At 33.3% G+C, this 17,998-nt stretch overlaps 1 protein-coding gene across 1 annotated transcript in view; it reads left to right on the top strand.

Annotated features, from left to right (window-relative positions):
• Positions 1 to 17,478, top strand: part of LOC111712429 (uncharacterized) — a 32,046-nt gene extending 14,568 nt beyond the window's left edge. Inside the window, exons 18-40 of the mRNA XM_023487028.1 lie at positions 410 to 495; positions 887 to 1,084; positions 1,897 to 2,098; positions 2,153 to 2,276; positions 2,368 to 2,496; positions 2,589 to 5,105; positions 6,091 to 7,122; positions 7,177 to 7,297; positions 7,371 to 7,819; positions 8,291 to 8,365; positions 8,649 to 8,757; positions 8,911 to 8,962; positions 9,607 to 9,694; positions 10,087 to 10,562; positions 10,615 to 10,813; positions 11,594 to 12,037; positions 12,099 to 12,380; positions 12,832 to 13,047; positions 13,119 to 13,197; positions 13,888 to 14,000; positions 14,324 to 14,459; positions 15,592 to 15,656; positions 16,380 to 17,478. Of these exons, the coding sequence (XP_023342796.1) occupies positions 410 to 495; positions 887 to 1,084; positions 1,897 to 2,098; positions 2,153 to 2,276; positions 2,368 to 2,496; positions 2,589 to 5,105; positions 6,091 to 7,122; positions 7,177 to 7,297; positions 7,371 to 7,819; positions 8,291 to 8,365; positions 8,649 to 8,757; positions 8,911 to 8,962; positions 9,607 to 9,694; positions 10,087 to 10,562; positions 10,615 to 10,813; positions 11,594 to 12,037; positions 12,099 to 12,380; positions 12,832 to 13,047; positions 13,119 to 13,197; positions 13,888 to 14,000; positions 14,324 to 14,459; positions 15,592 to 15,656; positions 16,380 to 16,585 (7,398 nt within the window). The 3' untranslated portion in view covers positions 16,586 to 17,478. The remainder of the gene's footprint in view (positions 1 to 409; positions 496 to 886; positions 1,085 to 1,896; positions 2,099 to 2,152; positions 2,277 to 2,367; positions 2,497 to 2,588; positions 5,106 to 6,090; positions 7,123 to 7,176; positions 7,298 to 7,370; positions 7,820 to 8,290; positions 8,366 to 8,648; positions 8,758 to 8,910; positions 8,963 to 9,606; positions 9,695 to 10,086; positions 10,563 to 10,614; positions 10,814 to 11,593; positions 12,038 to 12,098; positions 12,381 to 12,831; positions 13,048 to 13,118; positions 13,198 to 13,887; positions 14,001 to 14,323; positions 14,460 to 15,591; positions 15,657 to 16,379) is intronic.
• The last annotated feature ends 520 nt before the right edge of the window (positions 17,479 to 17,998 follow it).

Genomic DNA, 17,998 nt, shown 5'->3' with positions numbered 1-17,998 from the left:
GTGCAAAGATGTAGCGATTAGAAAATATAAGTTTCACTAATAGCCAAACAAAAATCGTATTTTCTAATCTGATGGTGTAGACCTTTGAAATGATTAGCTTCAACTTAAAGTGATCTATAGTTGCTTATTAGCTTTTCAAGTGGGGGGGGGGGTTATGCAGATAAAACAACATAATTAAATGAAAAATTGTAATTTGAAAAAATATGAAAATAAAAAATACTTGCCACAAACTCAAATCTTCTGATTTTTGCAACCTGAGGCTGTATGTCTTTGACAGTTTAAACTATGGATTTTGACAGATCTACTTGCTAACGTCTGAAATATCAAAGAAAACAGAATAAGGTTGCAAGAATATAATTATTAGAAAATTTTTGTTTGAGGCAAGTGTTTTTTCTTCTTTATTTTGTAGATCACATATTTAACTGGAGAGCCAACCTGGAGATGCCACAGAACACCCACTTTCAATGTGAAATGTAACAATGTGGGATTCTCATGGTAACATGTTTTTAAAGGATTACATTAAAATCAATAAGTTTGATGCTTGTCTATAGTCTACCCCACATAACTGAAATTTGTATTTTGTGAAATTAAAATTATTGAACAGTTTAAAAAAGTACTATAATATTTCCGAATTTAGTCTTACATATTGGTTTTCCCATTAAAAGCAAACGACCCTTAAAATATGCAAAAAAATATGCAAAATTATTAACCAACGAAAATGTAAAGGTGCAACTCCATTTAAAAGTTTGTATCACTTCTTTTTATAACTGTAAAAACTGATTCTGATCGTAGGAATATTTGAACAGAGAAGTTTCTACTATTTTTAGTAACGTACACTAAAGTGTAAACTCTAATTATAACTAAATCTATCCAAAGTTGGTTTAAGGTATAGAGTGAAAATGTTTGAAAGAACTCTTCCAACAACCTCAGTGTGTCCTGCAGAGAATGATAATATTGCTCTGGCTGCCCAGTGTGTTAGAACAGAACAATCAGAAATGACATATGCTGCAGCAGTGGAGGCCTGTGAAGCTAAACAAGGATTGATTACTTTTCCTATAGATGATATTCAGACAGCAATATTGGGGTAGGACAGTAAGGGTTTGACCAAGCTTTTTAGAAAATGTATGGAAAACTCACAGATCAAGCAGATAAAGATGCATCATAGATGCTGACTACCCTGCATATGTATAGCATGAAACAGGAATTACTAATCATGCATCTGCCTATTACTGTAAGATTCGAGTTAATCAATCAATTGAGATGGATATTTTGAGATTATTGTGAACATTACAATCTGAATATTTACTTTGCACAGTGGGTCAAGTGGGTACAGGGAGGAAGCATATATGCTAGTACTTAGTCTCCATAATCATGACAATACAAATATTTTTTTCCTTAAGCCCATTGTGCATTTCAACATGAACGTTTTGCGCTTCTTCAACCTGACATGGACTAACTTGTTAGACTCCTGGTAAACGTTAACCCTGCATCTTTGTCTACCTGATCTGTGGGAAAACTTCATTAGTTGAAAGTTATTAATTGAAATGAACAGACAGTTGATGAGTTGTCTAGTATCACATTGTCCATAAAATGAACAGCAAGCATAATTTCAAGTGATTGCAATGACATCAATGCCTGATTTCACAATGGTACCCTTAAAAGCTTTGTATGGCGAAGAGTAAATTAGATTTCAATTTGTGGGATTTCTCTACAAAAGTGACTTGTGCCTTTATATAGGAATTATTAGAATAATAATCCTTTTAAACCTATAAAAATGATACTATCCTCCACATCAGTAATCAGATAAAGGGTACCCTTGTGAATTAGGCTTTGCTATCTTTGCATGGAGGACAACTTAAAATTTTCCTGAAGTTCCTTTAAATCTTCTTTTTTTAGAATATATGCTAAAGAGAAAGGATTAGGGTCCTTTTGGGTGGGTGTGAAGAAATTTGATGGAGTTTGGATGAAGACAAATGGAGATATATTGTCTCCTTATGAAGTTGAAATAACAAATAAGGATGCATCAGATGAATGTTTAGTAGCAGATAAAGACACAGATTACAAGCACAAAATTGTGGACTGCAATCTAAAGTTCTCAGTATGTTATTTTTTATTCTTGTTCTCTTCTTGATTCTTAATTTTGACTTTTCAGCATTACTGCACAGTGAGTCCAAATTGTCCCCAAAACTACACTTGGGTGCCTGAACTGGGAAGAACATGTTTAAGAATTGGTGAATTTCCAGGATCCGCTTTTAATAAAGTTGACTATTTTTCAGGTACTTAGCTATATTGTAATCTTATGCGCACCTGAAACATATATCCCGTTTGTTCAGAAAGGAATTTTCTTTTAATTCTTGTTTGAAACAGGAGAAAAATATTGTGCAAGAAGCGGAACAAGATTATTCACACCAAATACAGCAACTGAACTTGAAGTACTAAAGAGTTGGCTTCCTTCAAGAAGAATGGAATACAACTATAATTTTGATGCATTGTTAGGTAATATTATCTTACAGTTGATAGAGAACCCTGCAGATCTACCATTTTGGAATCACAGTTTACTGGATCAATTAAAAAAATAATATTTTTAGGTTGGAAAGGATTCTTGAAAGACAATAACCAATATTTTCGATCTCCATTTTCTATGAAAGCAATAAATCTCACAGAAATGCTGGCAATCACAAGAGACATTGGAACAATTAACAAGGAATGTTTCAGAGTTGGCCCAGCTGCTAAGGATATTAATGCTACAGCTCAATTAAATGAATGCTTCAATTTCGCAATACGAAGGATTTGGGGACCCCCAACCATCTTTGACCCTGATTTAAGAACATTGTGTCAATTTACTGAATGCCTGACTGTAAACAATAAAGTTTGCAAGTTCCCTTTTAGATACAAAGGACGACTGCATGACACCTGTATAACCATAGATTCAAATGTTCCTTGGTGTAGTCTATCAAAAGATTCCAAAGGAAACCATATTGAAACTGAAACCAGCCGAGGCCAATGCCAATCATCATGTGCAATCCAAAACTGCCCTGTGGGATTTTTTTTTCATGAAACTACATGTATCCATTTATCAGCTAGAACTGAAAGCGACATAGCTATAGATGTGGATCATGCAGTACAACAATGTACAACCATGGGGGCCAGATTATTTCAGCCCCGAGACTTCACAACTTATGACAATTTGCTTGACCTTGAAAATGAGTATTTGAAATCCAGTTCATCATTATTCTATCATTCTTCAGGAAAACAATCTTTCAGCGCAATTGGTGCATTTACTTCCAGAGTATTCCCCGGGCTAGAGATTCAGTACATGGATGGTAGCCGGGCATACATGATAGAAAAAAAGATAGCTGATCAGGGATCACTTAAATCATCAACCTTAACTGGTATTAGCACTTATTCAGGCAAGGCTTGTATTATGATAGATAAGAGTGGGTTTTTGACATTAGAGAATTGTACTCTAGATTCAGAAATCAACAACCTAGCATACATATGCGAGGCAAAAACTATTTTAACTGTCGATGGTCCAGTGACAAACACTTCATGTCATTTTCCATTCAAAAGAACTGGTGAAGATATATGGAGAACTTCTTGTGTTCTAGATGAAGAATTAGGAACAACATGGTGTGCTACAGAGGTATATGAAAATGGAACAATGAAACCTGAAAAATGGGGAACATGCAGGGATGAGAGGGAGATAGCTTACAGAGGTACAGGTTCTGGAAATGGCTGCATTACTCCTTTCCTGTATGAGAGGATCTGGTATGAAAAATGTATATTAGCTCAGAGAGATGAGCTGTGGTGCCCGACTAAATTAAATCCCACAAGGATGTTCAATGAAAGCATTGACGAGTTCTCCTACTGCACTGAATTTATGAGATCTGGGGGATCTGAGTGCTCAGCCAACTATGAAAAGATAAATGGTTCTTGTATTCGCATATCATCATATCAAGAGACATTTATTGATGCTGTTGCAATGTGTGCTAAAGAAGGGGCATTCTTACTCTCTATAATGGATGATACACTAATTCCTCATATTCAATTATACATCAAGTATTTATTATCATCCAAGACATTTTTTCTTCCCAAATATGCTCCAGACTTATCTTCCTATTGGATTGGAGGAGTGGCAAAAGACCTAAAGTGGAGTTGGATGTCCAATCAAAAAAACTTTTCTTCTTACTCCAACTGGAAGGATGGAAAAGAGAACATGGGATGCCTAGCATCAATGTGTACTGATAACTATGCATTAACTGTTGAGAGCAGAAAATTTCAGTGGGTCGCAGAGGATAAAGGAAAAAAGAAACCTTATATTTGTCAGTCACATTGTAAACTTGGCTACATTTGGTTTCCAAATATAAAAAAATGCCTCAAGGTTGAGAATATGAATAAAGCAATGTCTTTTAATGCAGCAATTTATGCATGTGCTAAAGATCATGCCAGGCTCACACAGTTTGATAATTGTGATGAATTTATTTCCCTAGGACAGGATTTATGGCTACTGAAAAAGTCTCCATTAGAAAACTATTGGATTGGATTGTTTGGCGGTGATTTGGATGATTATAGAGCGAGAAGAGTATCATCTAGTCACAGAAAGAATAAAATGTCAATATCTTCCAATGGATATGCTCCAGTTTCAGGTTGCCCATGGATGACAGCTGTTAATTTCAACAGTAATCCATCTAAAGGGTTTTTGCGTGGCTTAACATCAGATATCAACACAGTTAAAATGGATTTTATTCCATTTACAGAGACTGGAGCTCCTACTCTGAAAGGATATATTTGTGAAAGGGAAAATAAATGGACATGTCCTGACGATTACATTTTGTTCCAAGAGGAGTGCTATAGATTTTATAATGAACCAAAATCTTTCACAGAAGCACTTGTTGATTGCAACAGCAATGGAAGTCATCTAGTTGAACCCACAACAATACTGCACACAATATTCGTAAGTTCAGTGCTACAAGAAGAAGTTAATGTTAGTATCACAATATGGACTGGATTCAGAAAGCTGTTGTATAAGATGTCAGCTGACACAGATAAAGTTTTCTACACATCTGACTACTCTGAAGCAACTAAAAAATTTATAGGAATGACAGGTATAAAATGTTATATTATGTTATAGGGAGTGTTTGTGATAAATGACAGGGGGTTTATGCTAATATCCAATTGAATTTGATATTGCTAATTTTACTTCTTTTTGATTGTGTTGCATCTACAGGAGAAAATGGTTTAAAACCCAAGAATCTAGCATCCACATAAATTCAGTGAGTAGCATTATTCAACTCAGATCATTAATAATTCAATTAAATATTAACCTACTCATTCAGATATTTCAACCTACAATTGTCCAATTTTCGTAATATTTTTAATTCTATATGATCTGAGTGTTACTTTTGAAAATGTTCATTCCTGAAATTTTGATGATTTTTGACAATGAAGATGACATTTCCATATATTCCAGGAATGTTGAAAATCCAATGGCAGCAGATAAAACTAATTTTAAGCAAAATAACAAAATAAAAAAAAATATTATGAAATGTCAACTATATAGAAATGCATCAACTTGAATTCAATTCAATCTAATTGAATTGTAGGTTGTAATATCTGAATAAGTAGTTTTAATTAATTAATTTAATTAATTTTAATTTAATTATTTTCAATGTGAGTGGAATAATATGATAATATTAATTAATTTTTAATTATAATAATTAATCATCCCTAGTATATAGTATTAGGGATGAGTCATTTCTAACCATTTTCTCCTCGAAGATGTATGCAACAGATAGAAGTAAAATAAGTAGTGATCATTATTGAACTCTATTTGACCTCAACATATACCACCTCTATAATTTTTAACGAACAGTATGGAATATGGTTAACCCAATTGAACCTTATCAAGCTTTGGCCTTTAAAGCACAAGTTTTATTAAGTTGTTCAGTATTACCTGTTACCATTTCTGGGGCGGGGGGGGGGGGGGGGGGGGGGGGGGGGGGGGGGAATGCATATGGTTAATTATTCTTACTACCCCCCAAAATTTTAACACTGATTTGTTATTTAATTCCTAATTGAATCAAAATTAAGGAAGCGGGAACTGTGTTGGAATGGAATCTCCTTCAAATGTTTTTCAGCTAAATGATTGTTCCACAAAACTTCCTTATATTTGTCAAACTATTCAAATCCCAAACCCTGATGTAATTGAAGTTATGGGTATCCCTGAGTATGTGCACCCTTTGGATAATGTGACTGAGAAGTCTAAAGAATTGAATGTTGGATTTGCAGACACTTCTGTTTGGAAAACAGAGTTGAAACGCCATGCAGTTTTTATGGGTTCTAAAAATTCATATATATCTCAAGATTTTAATACAACCAATATCACCTCGACCATTGGAATGTCAATTGGATTGTGGATAAGATTGAAATCAAGTAGTTCAGACAATATCCCGATCATTGATACAGGAAACCGCTTATCTCAAAATCTCCCTCCTTTCTACATTTACCTTAAGTCAAACTCTATCTGCTTTAATGTTTGTCAAGATATGCTATGTCAACAATCATTTACAGGTGTTTCACATGATCTAATAGAGCTTAACAGATGGACTTTTATTGGTTTAACCTTTGATTCAAAAACAGAGACTGCGACTCTGATTATAAATGAGACTTTTGGCTCTAAAGATGGTGAAGGCTTACAAATAAACTTTAGTAGTAATGGCTGGTTCAAGACAAATGCTATTGGAAAAAGTTTTAAAATTGGAGCGACAAATGCAGAATCTAAAGGATTTCTTGGTGATATGAGTTGTCTTCAAATCTCTACCAAAGTTTTAAATCTTGCTCAAATGTACCAAATGTCTAAGATTTGTCATGTGCATCAAAACTATGAAAGATCAAAGCCCTGTCCATCAGGTTACAAACTGTATCATCACCATTGCTACAAGTTATCTCAACAACCAATGAGTTACACAGATGCAGAGATTAGTTGCACATCTGATCCAAGCAGTGACTATGTCACCCACTTAACCTATCCTGTCAATTATGAAATTCTAAAGGTTCTTGGAGTTCTTGCCAACAAGTCTGTAAACACAAATATAATTTGGGTTGGATTGGACTCAGAATCAGGTACAATATTTATTCCCAAACATAACATATTAAGTACAGTTTAATTTTGTTTAGTTCATCCCCCAGGAGTTAAATGGATTGATAGCAGTGGGAATGAATTGACTGAAATACCATGGGCCGATAACCAACCAAGCTCCTCAGAGCACTGTGTTGCAATTAATGCTACTAAATACTAGTGAGCTTATCAGTATTTCAATTATAATAAAGATTATAAAATATATATAGTATGTAAATAATATTTGTTTCAGTAAATTTGTTTCTGCATCTTGTGAGGATAAGTTCTACTTCTATTGCTCTACTGAAATGAACCGTAACTATATTTGTCCAGAAGATCATATTAGCTACAAAGGTAAATGTCTTTATAAGAGCCAAGATATGCACTCTCTAGTGGAAGCCAAGCATGCATGTGCCATTCGAGGAGGAATTGTTTTACCTGTCAAAACTCAAGGAGTGTACAAGTTTATTCAGAAATATTTAATCCAGCAGAATAGTGGTGATCTTATAATCGGATTGAATATGACAGCAGGAGTAGACTTATTTACTGATAACTCCCCATATACTGCGGCATCCTATGATTATGAAGGAGATGGTTCCAAGCTTGTAGGTTCCTCTTGTGCCTTCCTGAAAAGAGGAATAAAGTTTAAACCCAGGGGAACATCATGTGACGAAAAGTTTGAGTATGTTTGCCAGTGGACACGTAAGTTTGATTTTGAAGGCAGTGCTAAGAAGTAAAACAGATATTTTTTTTGAAGTTTTTTTGTGCAATAATTTTGAAAACAACCAGTTATAAATTGTCCACTCCTAAAATCAGTCAACAGTATTTTGTCACTACTATTTCATTTTTAAATGAACAATTTTTTTGGTTTTTGATTTTGTAACACAAATTGGAATCAACAATAATTGGAGTTTTCAGTTTTCACCTAATGTAGGACACAATATCCCAATTTTTGAAATAATTAACACAAGTCTATCTTTACAAAGTGCCAAAATGACCCAAAACTTTTCAAGAACAAAAGTGATACTTACTTGCTGGAAAACTCATTGAAGGAAATCTTTTAATAGCTTAGCTGTGGTCGAAGTTTTTTAAATTTTGTGTGTTTTCAAACAGGGGAACAATCTCTTTAAGTTGTGAGCAAAAAAACTTTCGGGTAATTAAAGGTTTTTTTAGCCCCTCCCTGTCCAACTGGATTTGAAAGGTATTCTCATGAAAAAGATGGACGAACATGTTATGCCAGATCATCAGGTATTAAGGATTAATAGTCAAAATACTTTTATTGATTGGTGATCAACTAAGAAAATGTAAAGGGTGGCCAAAAAACTGGATTTTTAATTTTTTATAAGTAAATTGCCAGGTGTTCTTTATATTTCAAAGACTATTTTTCTTCAGGTGAAAAGTAAGTTTTAAAAAAAATGTTGAAGCATTTACTTTTGTTGTACTTTTGGCTTTTTAGAAATAAGTACTTCTTTGGGTTGACTTTTGAATCTTTAAATAATCTTATCTTTTAAATTTTAAATAATAATTTAAGGGACTGCGCCATTTTCTGACAAACAATGTACAAGTTTGTCCAATGACCTCCAAAGGAGAGCACTTCCTAAAGATATTAAAACCATAGAGAAAATTCTTCAGTATGACAGGTGACTAGTGGTTGGTTAAATTTTAGTAGTAAAGGAGGGAAACAGTTAAAAACCAAACCCAACCCCCTTACAAACTACATAATTTATACAAATATTCACTAAATATATATATATATATATATATAAAAGGAGTTTAACTAGATATTTTTACAGTCCGGTATGGTTGGATGGAAGTACAACGGATGGCTTTAATTGGTATACCAAGGTAGATCAGTTTTTAAAAGAAGTTTATGTGAAAAATTTAAGTGGTAACAGGTTGAATGATGATTGAATTTGAATAAAGGAATTGAAATTTTGCAACAAACTCAAATTTTCAAATTCCTTTATCTTTAAAAATATTTCAAGCTTAGATTACTTTTTCTTACAGAAAACATAGTTTGAAATATCTAACTTGATTCCTTTACTTCTATTTATGTGCGTTTGTATCGAGAATATATGAGAGAAGAGAAGTACAATAAATTACATAGATATAGGTTAATTTCAACATTTACACCATGAAATAGTTTACTGTGATCTTGCCCAGCTACAAATTTGAAACAATAACTACACGGTTTTACTTAGTGAAAAACTTTATATTGCAATTTCTCATCACAACACACTTAACTGTTAATAATGAAAATCAGATGTGACCCACAGGAAATGTGGAAATCAAGCAATGTATTTTCAGTGCAAAGAAATTAAATGGTTGCAAAACTCAAATTTTTTATCCCTATATCTCTGCAACCTGTAAACCTTGGTTACTTCAATCTGAGATAAATGTATCTAACAGAATGTTTAAAATATCTTAGGTTTACAACATAGCGTTGCAGAGATATAGGGATTACAAAAGTTTTTTTTTCCTTTTTTTAGAATGACCGAACAAATGATTTTGATACTCCAGAAGACATAGTAGATTACTCCAAAGAACGTTTCTGGATTTCTGCCCTAGCTGCATCAGGTTTACTCTATACATTTTCACAACCTTTTTATTTTTCCTACAGTAAAACCCTTAATAACGAATACATCGGAAGAATTTATCAAATGTCGTCTTGACAATTTTTCAATGAGTTTAATACTTTATTACGTAAATTTCAGTATTTGCGAAAATAAATAAATAGCCATGAATATGAGGGAACAGTTTTAAAAGTTCCATATAATCATTTCATTAAAAAACTAAATATCTGCAACATTCCATTATCAGAAAGTGAAGAATACAACATTTGATGAATTCTTTCGATCGATGTATTCGTTATTAAGGGTTTCACTGTATAAAATAAGTTTTCTTTTACTTTTTAACATTATTTAGCTTTACAATTTTTTTAATTTTTTCATAACAATGTTTTTTTCCAGGGTACTATGTAAAAAATCCAACTTCAAATACTATAAAAATGAAGTTTAAACAGGATATCTGTCAATCATCTGGATCAGAAATGTTTCTCCTGAACGGAACATTTGTCCTGAAAAGACTGGATACTAATAAACCTACAATAAAGTTAACAAGCTCTTCGGGTCTCATTCCTTTACGATGGATGTTCCACAAAGGAGGCGTAGACTCTACTGATGCCAACCTAGCCAACTCATTTACTCTTGCCAGAGTAGAAGATGGTATTGTTAATAACAATACTGAAGTAGAACTTGTAGGACACAAGGTTGAGTCAACCATGGATTTCTTTATTACCATAGCTTGCCACAACTCAAAATTTTATGTTACCTTCAATAACTATACCAGTGTGTCAATTCCATTCAAACCCTCTGAATCAAATGATATCATTGAAGTGTCAATATCTGGATCAGTATTAGTATCTGAAGCTGGATATGGAGGCCAGGTAAGATATTAAAATCATTAAAACTTTCCTTTTAACTAATGATTGAATTCAGGGCTGTCTTTCCCTGGCTGAAAATGGCAGGATTATGACCAAATATGGTGATGACTGCAAGAAATCTCTGCCTAGTATTTGTGAGTACCAAGCTTGTTTTACTAAGGATGGATTCTCCTGCATATTTCCCTTCACATATAAAACTGTTGAGTATAAACGATGCAGCTCTCAGGACTTGTACGAACCCTGGTGCCCAACAGGTTAAAATATCTTTTACAATTATTATTTTCTGTTTTAGAATTTTAAAAGATTCGTCATCTGGAAAAAAATTGCTGTGGAATAACAAGTTTCTGTTACTTTTAAACATTATTTTCAGAGCTGTAAAAAGCTGAATTTAGAAAAAATTAAATCATCAAAATCTCTTAAATTTTTATCATTTTGGTACCTAGTTTAAATTTCTTAATTATCGAAACAGAAACTTAAATGTACCAAATTAAGTCAAACGGTTCTTCTGCATGGAAATGTATTTTTTTACAGAAAAAGGAATTGAGTTTTTGCCACAAACTCAAATCTTCCAATCCTTTTATCTTGGCAACCTAATGGTGGAAACCCTTGATATTTCAAACTTAGGCTATTTGATCTAACATAATTCATAGTTTGAAATATCTAACTTCTACGAAATTGGATTGCAAAGATACAGGTATTAGAAAATCAGAGTTTGTGACAAAGACTCAATTCCTTTGTTCCCAAAGTTGTTTGCTATTTTTTTCCCCCTCATAATAGTATAGTTGGCCCAAATTGTTGTTTCAAAAAATATTGAAATCAAGCATTTTTACTATTGCTATCTCATATAAACCATTTCAACCTACGTATGTATGTCATAATGTCCTAAAACCCTAACTAAATATGAACTAGGTTGTTCATGAGGTTTTTAAACAAAAAGAAAAATAGCATCAATACACCCACATTATAATATAATCCTATTCCTCCTTTTCCTTACGTACGCAGTCCAATTAACCCTTTATTCTAATTAAATTTAGAGTTGGATGCAGATGGAAACATAACTGCTTGGGGATTCTGTGTAGAAGATTGTCCTTTTGAACCTCCGGCACCCTCATGTTTAGATCCTCCTCCCGTCCCATCGTTTGGAACATTTAACACGGAAGAAGTAAACTACAATTCAAACTGGTTTTCTATAGAAAACCTCGCTAATCAAAGTTACAAAATATCGTCCAACCGAGAAAGACCACATAGGCCAGGCCTGCTTTATGATCCAAATAATACAACTGAGACAGTTGAAATTATCATGGCTAACAGCTCTGAAGAGTTCAATGCTGTGTATGGTATAGTGCAAGAAGGATTCATAGCAAACTACACCTGTCCTTTAGGCTTTGTCTTTAATAATTCTTTTAATATTTTCTTTGAGGCAACCTGTAGCAATTGGACCTGGAGTTATTCTTTTAATGAAACATCAAGATGTGTTCGTAAGTATTTCTAAAATGAAAAATTAATTTGCTGATATAAAGCTTAATACGTCATGTTTAGCGGTTGTTTGTGACGTAACAGTTCCTAGAAGTCCAAACAATACTGAAGAAGCTGCTCATGATGCTGCTACTAGGAACAGTTCTGATCCTAACTGGAACATTTTCATGAAGAAGATTCAGTACTCTTGTCCTGATGGTCATGTCCTGGAGAATCCAAGTCTCAACAATGAACAGATTACCAATATTAACAAGTTTGATGTATTATGTGATGCTGACAGACATTGGAGACCAATGCTTTCATATAATTTGTTCCCTAACCCCCCAATTATGCCGGCTTGTATAGGTGATACAGTTTTAAAAGCAAATTTAAAATGTTTCACAATCGCCTTAAAGGAATTGAGTCTTCGCCACAAACTCTAATTTTCTAATCCCTATGATTGCAACTATATATATAAATTTCAAACTATGAATTTTGTGAGACCAAGTAATTTGAGATTGAAATGTTAAAGGTATACACTATCAAGTTGCAAAGATATATGAGTTAGAAAATTTGAGTTTGAGTCAAAGATTCAATTCCTTTGCTTGCAAATTGAGCAAGGTTTTGTGAAAAGTAACTTGGGCAAAAAATCTTAGGATAATTCTGCATTCTACTAATTTTCCTTAAAGTATCTATATTTCCATATCCATCTTATGGAGTAACGAGTAAGGACCCCTAATCTTGTGATTTGTTATATGTCACATTTATTTTACAACACATATTTCTTTTCGAAATGTGCAATCAACATTTGTTTTAGCGATTAACTGTACTGCGCCTTTCATTCTCCCAAGTAACTGGCCAGCAAAGATGAACTGGAATGAAACTGTTGGAAAGCCTCGACCCTATAATACAATTATAGTGTATGAGTGTACTATGAAAGGCTGGGGGTATTTTGAGAACGGGTTTAATCAGACTGTGTCAGCTTGTCTTGAAGATGGAAACTGGAACGTGACGACTGTATCCCCTTGTATCAGTAAGTTGTTTAATAGTTTCAATTGCAAAACGGATTTTTATGAAACATATATTTTCATTTAATTGTTTGAGAACTGCCATGTCCTGACCAACCCCCACCAGTTCCTGAGGGCCCCGGAGCATTGAGATTATATAATCCTGAGAATACGAGGTATATTTCTTTTAATGGACGAAGGTTAAAAAAAAATAACTTTAAATTCAAAGCACATACGGCCTTCATTAATATAATTGATCAGTCATATTCTGATCTTTATTAGACTACTTGTATAGAATAGCATATTGGACTCTACATTATCATTCAAAATATGAAGTGTATCACATAAATAAAACTTAATTTAGTGGATGAAAATGGGTTTCAAAGTTAATTAATATTAGTTCCTTGATGTTCGTGCACATTATTTATGGTTCAAATACATTTAAATTTTAAATGCCCAGCCCATTTAAAGAAAGTGAAAGAACGTAAATTTTCTGGCTTAAAAAGTGTTCAATTCTTATAACATTCTCATTGCTTCTGAAGCAAGATATGGGCAAGTCCCTTGTGCGAAGAAACTGCAAATGAAAATATAAATTAATGTTTTAAAACACAAACATTGATATCTAAATCATGCTTGATCCAACAAAGTTTTTGAAAGGTACCATTGCAAATCGGACATGGCCAATTCATGATCACTGGAAATTATGTTTATAAACCCTGAAAGATGACTCGTCATTTTAAAATATAAAAATATGGGTTTATCCCTTACAGGGTCCAATAAATATTACTACTTAATGCTTTTCTTTAATTGGTAATATTTTGAGTATTTTCCAATGAGCGAACAATCCATTTTAACTCATATTTCAGGTATAAATGCAAGAATGGATACATGTTTCAAAATGGAGATTTCCCATTCCTAGAGAATGAGTGCCTTCCTAATAAACGGTGGACAATGCCTACTACACTGGTTCCTTGCATTAGTAAGAATTAAATTAATTTTAAGACATGATTTATATTATAGAAACTTATGACGTAATTCCATGTGGCCCTCCAAAAATAGATTTACTTTCCTGATTAAGAACAGCTTTTTATAAGTGGCAAGGAGAAATATCGTCGTTTTGTTTACCTTTAAAATCAATCAATTTGTTTTTAAACACATATTAGTTCAATCAATATATTTTTGCTGGACATTTTAGCAAGATTGATCAATAGTCAGAACAAAAATAACTTTGTGAAAAAAGCGTTGTGAATTGTGCGTGTGCTTTTTCACATGGAATAACGTTTTCAATCCCTTCAACTGTAGAGAGAAGGTGCTTGGATATGCCGCCTGCAACACCGTATAAATTTGATCGGATCTGGCCAAACCGAATCAATGAGCTGGGTGATATTATCATCTACAGATGCCCCCACGGACAACGGCTGGATATCCCACTGCCAAGGTAAATACAGAGTATTCTACAGTCATAATCATATATATCAATACAATGAAGACGACTTTCGTTTTCAATCTTATGTCTACCAAGCTTTCAAACTGCATGGATACACATGAATATGGAAACAAAGAGAAACTGTCAGTTAACAGTTTCTCTTTGTTTAAGTATGAACTTGTAATTTGAAAAAAGCTTCTTTGAAACCAAGTTGGTAAAGGGAAGAAACCTGTTGGTAAAGGAAGGAAACAAGTTGGTAAATTGAAAAAACCAGTTGGTTAAGGGGAAAAAAGGTCGTAAAAGGTAGAAAACAAGTTGGTAAAAGAGGGAAAAAAAGGTGGTAAAAGGTAAAAAACAAGTTGGTAAAGGAGGGGAACAAGTCGGTAAGGGAGGGGAACACGTTGGTAAAGGAGGGGAACCAGTTGGTAAAGGAGGGGAACAAGTTGGTAAAGGAAGGAAAAAAGTTGGTAAAGGAGGGGAACAAGATGTTAAAGGAAGGAAAAAGTTGGTAAAGGACAAGTTGGTAAAGGAAGGATAAAAGTTGGTAAAGGAGGGGAACAAGTTGGTAAAGGAAGGAAAAAAGTTGGTAAAGGAGGGGAACAAGATGTTAAAGGAAGGAAAAAGTTGGTAAAGGAGGGGAACAAGTTGGTAAAGGAAGGATAAAAGTTGGTAAAGGAGGGGAAACAGTTGGTAAAGGAGGGGAACAAGTTGGTAAAGGAGGGGAACAAGTTGGTAAAGGAGGGGAACAAGTTGATAAAGGAGGGGAATCAGTTGGTATAGGAGGGGAACAAGTTGGTAAAGGAGGGGAACAAGTTGGTATAGGTGGGAAACAAGTTGGTAAAGGAAGAAAAAAGTTGGTAAAGGAAGGATACAAGTTGGTAAAAGAGGGGAACAAGTTGGTAAAGGTGGGAAACAAGTTGGTAAAGGAAGAAAAAAGTTGGTAAAGGAAGGAAACAAGTTGGTAAAAGAGGGGAACAAGTCGGTAAAGGAAGGAAACAAGTTGGTAAAGGAGGGGAACAAGTTGGTAAAGGAGGGGAACCAGTTGGTAAAGGAGGGGAACAAGTTGTAAAGGAGGGGATCCAGTTGGTAAAGGAGGGAAACAAGTTGGTAAAGGAGGGGAACATATTCTACGAATATTTTCTAGTGGACACATAGACTTGGATACTCTAAGCTGGGGAGAATACGGAAATTTGCCTCATCCTCAGCGAGGTAGATACTTTTTAATTAAAAATAGGATTAGTTCATAGATTATACAGAAAGGAGAATGCCCCAGAGCATTCTTGACCTTAAAATCTTCGAAAGTAAGATCCCCTAGGTGTTTTGTTTGCCACAACTCAATTTTCATAATTCATATATCTTTGCAACCGGACGTTGTAAACTTTTGATATTTCAAACTTGAATTATTGATGTTACAGAATTAATAATTTGAAGTTTCAAAAGTCTACGACATTGGGTTGCAAAGATACAGGGATAAAAAATAAGAGTTTTTGGCATGAATCAGTTTTTTAAAACAATTGGATTTTCTGACCAACCAACTTTTTGTTGAGAATTAAAAAACTTATTCTTCAGTATTCTTGCTCTGAAGGACAACTATGAGCGTAAGATTGCTACAGCAGTGTTTCTAATTTCCAAAGGAACTGAGTTGTTGCCAAAAACTCAAATTTTCTATTCCCTTTATCTCTGCGACCTGAAGGTGTAACCCTTTTATATTTCAAACTTGGATTATTTCATTTAACATAATTCATAGTTTGAAATATCTAAGGTCTATGACATTGGACTAAAAAGATATAGGGATTAGAAAATCAGAGTTTGTGGCAAAGACTCAAATCCTTTGGAATTTTCTCTTTTTTAAATAAGTTAAAATCATATTGATCTCTACGTTTTTATAATAAATTTACAGATTATTAAATCCGCGATAATTTTGTTTAACAGATCAAGCTGTGGAATGTGTATGGAGACATGATATTGATCAGGGCTTTAATGACAGCATGATCTGGTGGCCTAGAACTATTCAACCTTGTACAGGTCAAATAATGATTTTATTATTAAACATCTTCATAAAAACTAAATCATTTTTTTATTTCATGCAACATTGCTTGGAGTCATTAACAAGGAAAAATACTAATATCAGAAAATGATTTAATATTTTTCCTTTTTTGCTGTGTCGGTGTTCTACGATTTTTACAGGTAGAGTATTTACTCTGTTCGTAAACTTAGTGATTTCACCATTTGTTAAAAATGATTGGAGCCTTCTAGAATATCTTTTCTTTATGTATCTGTACATTTAGAAAAAGGTAATCTAGTAAAACAATACAATTATTCACTATACGTTGTACATTTTTCGTATATTATTTTTCATATATATATCTGTATCAAATAGGGTTAGGTTTTTTTCGTTTTTTTTTCGTTTTTTTTTCAACTTAATTTCTTTCCTCCTCTTCTCAATTCCTCCTACCCTCCTCTACTCAATTCCTACCCTCTGCCAAGGAAAAATAACAGGTACACTTTTTTAAATCATTAAAATTTGAAAATAGAAATCTTTTTTTTTCCATATTTATCAGAGAACGGGTCAGCTTTCTTAAGCAAAGCAAACTGATTCATCGCCACAAAATCATTTACTCTAATCCTTATATTTTTGCTACCTGTTTTTGTATAGACCTTTGATATTCCCAACTATGAATTTTAGCACAAATAGTTAAAACTTGAAATATTAAAAAGGTATATCATCAGATTGCTAATATATAGGGATTACAAAATTATAAACGGAGCGAGTATTCTGTTCTCTAGAATAATTATTAAACAATATTTCAGAAAATAGTAATGAATTTGAGAGGTATTAAATATCAGTAAAAAATACCGCAAGTCGTTCATTTATTAACTATTTGATAAAAATAGATTCATACACGTTCTAACATAGTAAATAATACAGCAAACATTGCGTAGAACATATCTTTAATGAACATTTTAACTTAAAGGGAGTGTTCGCGAAAAATGAAAGGGGGTATAGGCTCAATGCGATAAAAAAGCGCTTTTGATCGCTGATCATCTTACTTCTATCTGTTGCGTCTATAAGGAGAAAATTGTTAAAGACGTCTCATACCGAATAACTTAGCGCCCATACAAGTTCAGAAAATTGCAACATATTACTTAGACCGCAAAAAATCAATTTAATTTCAAACAAATCATTCCGATATTACAACCTGTAGTCATCGATTATCTTTCGCCACATTTGTTATAGTTTGTATTTTCTAATATGTTTTAATTAATTTGTTTTGAATTTGATTATTTCTCTTGTCGCTTGCGCAACTATCTAATAATGCCGCACACCACTCACTTTTTCGAAATCCGTTAAAACGTTTTCTAAAAAAAATAAAATATTATAAAATATAAAACTATATAAAAATGTGGCGAAAGATAATCGATGACTATAGGTTGTAATATCTGAATGATTTGTTTGAAATTAAATTGATTTTTTACGGTCTAAGTTGTATGTTGCAATTATCTGAATTTGTATGGCCGCTAAGTTATTCGGTCTTTAACAATTTTCTCCT

The sequence above is a fragment of the Eurytemora carolleeae genome, unplaced genomic scaffold (genome assembly GCF_000591075.1).
Source record: "Eurytemora carolleeae unplaced genomic scaffold, Eaff_2.0 scaffold1276, whole genome shotgun sequence".
Taxonomy (NCBI): Eukaryota; Metazoa; Arthropoda; class Copepoda; order Calanoida; family Temoridae; genus Eurytemora; species Eurytemora carolleeae.
The sequence above is the reverse complement of the archived record's forward strand: the minus strand, read 5'-3'. Positions and strand labels throughout refer to the sequence as shown.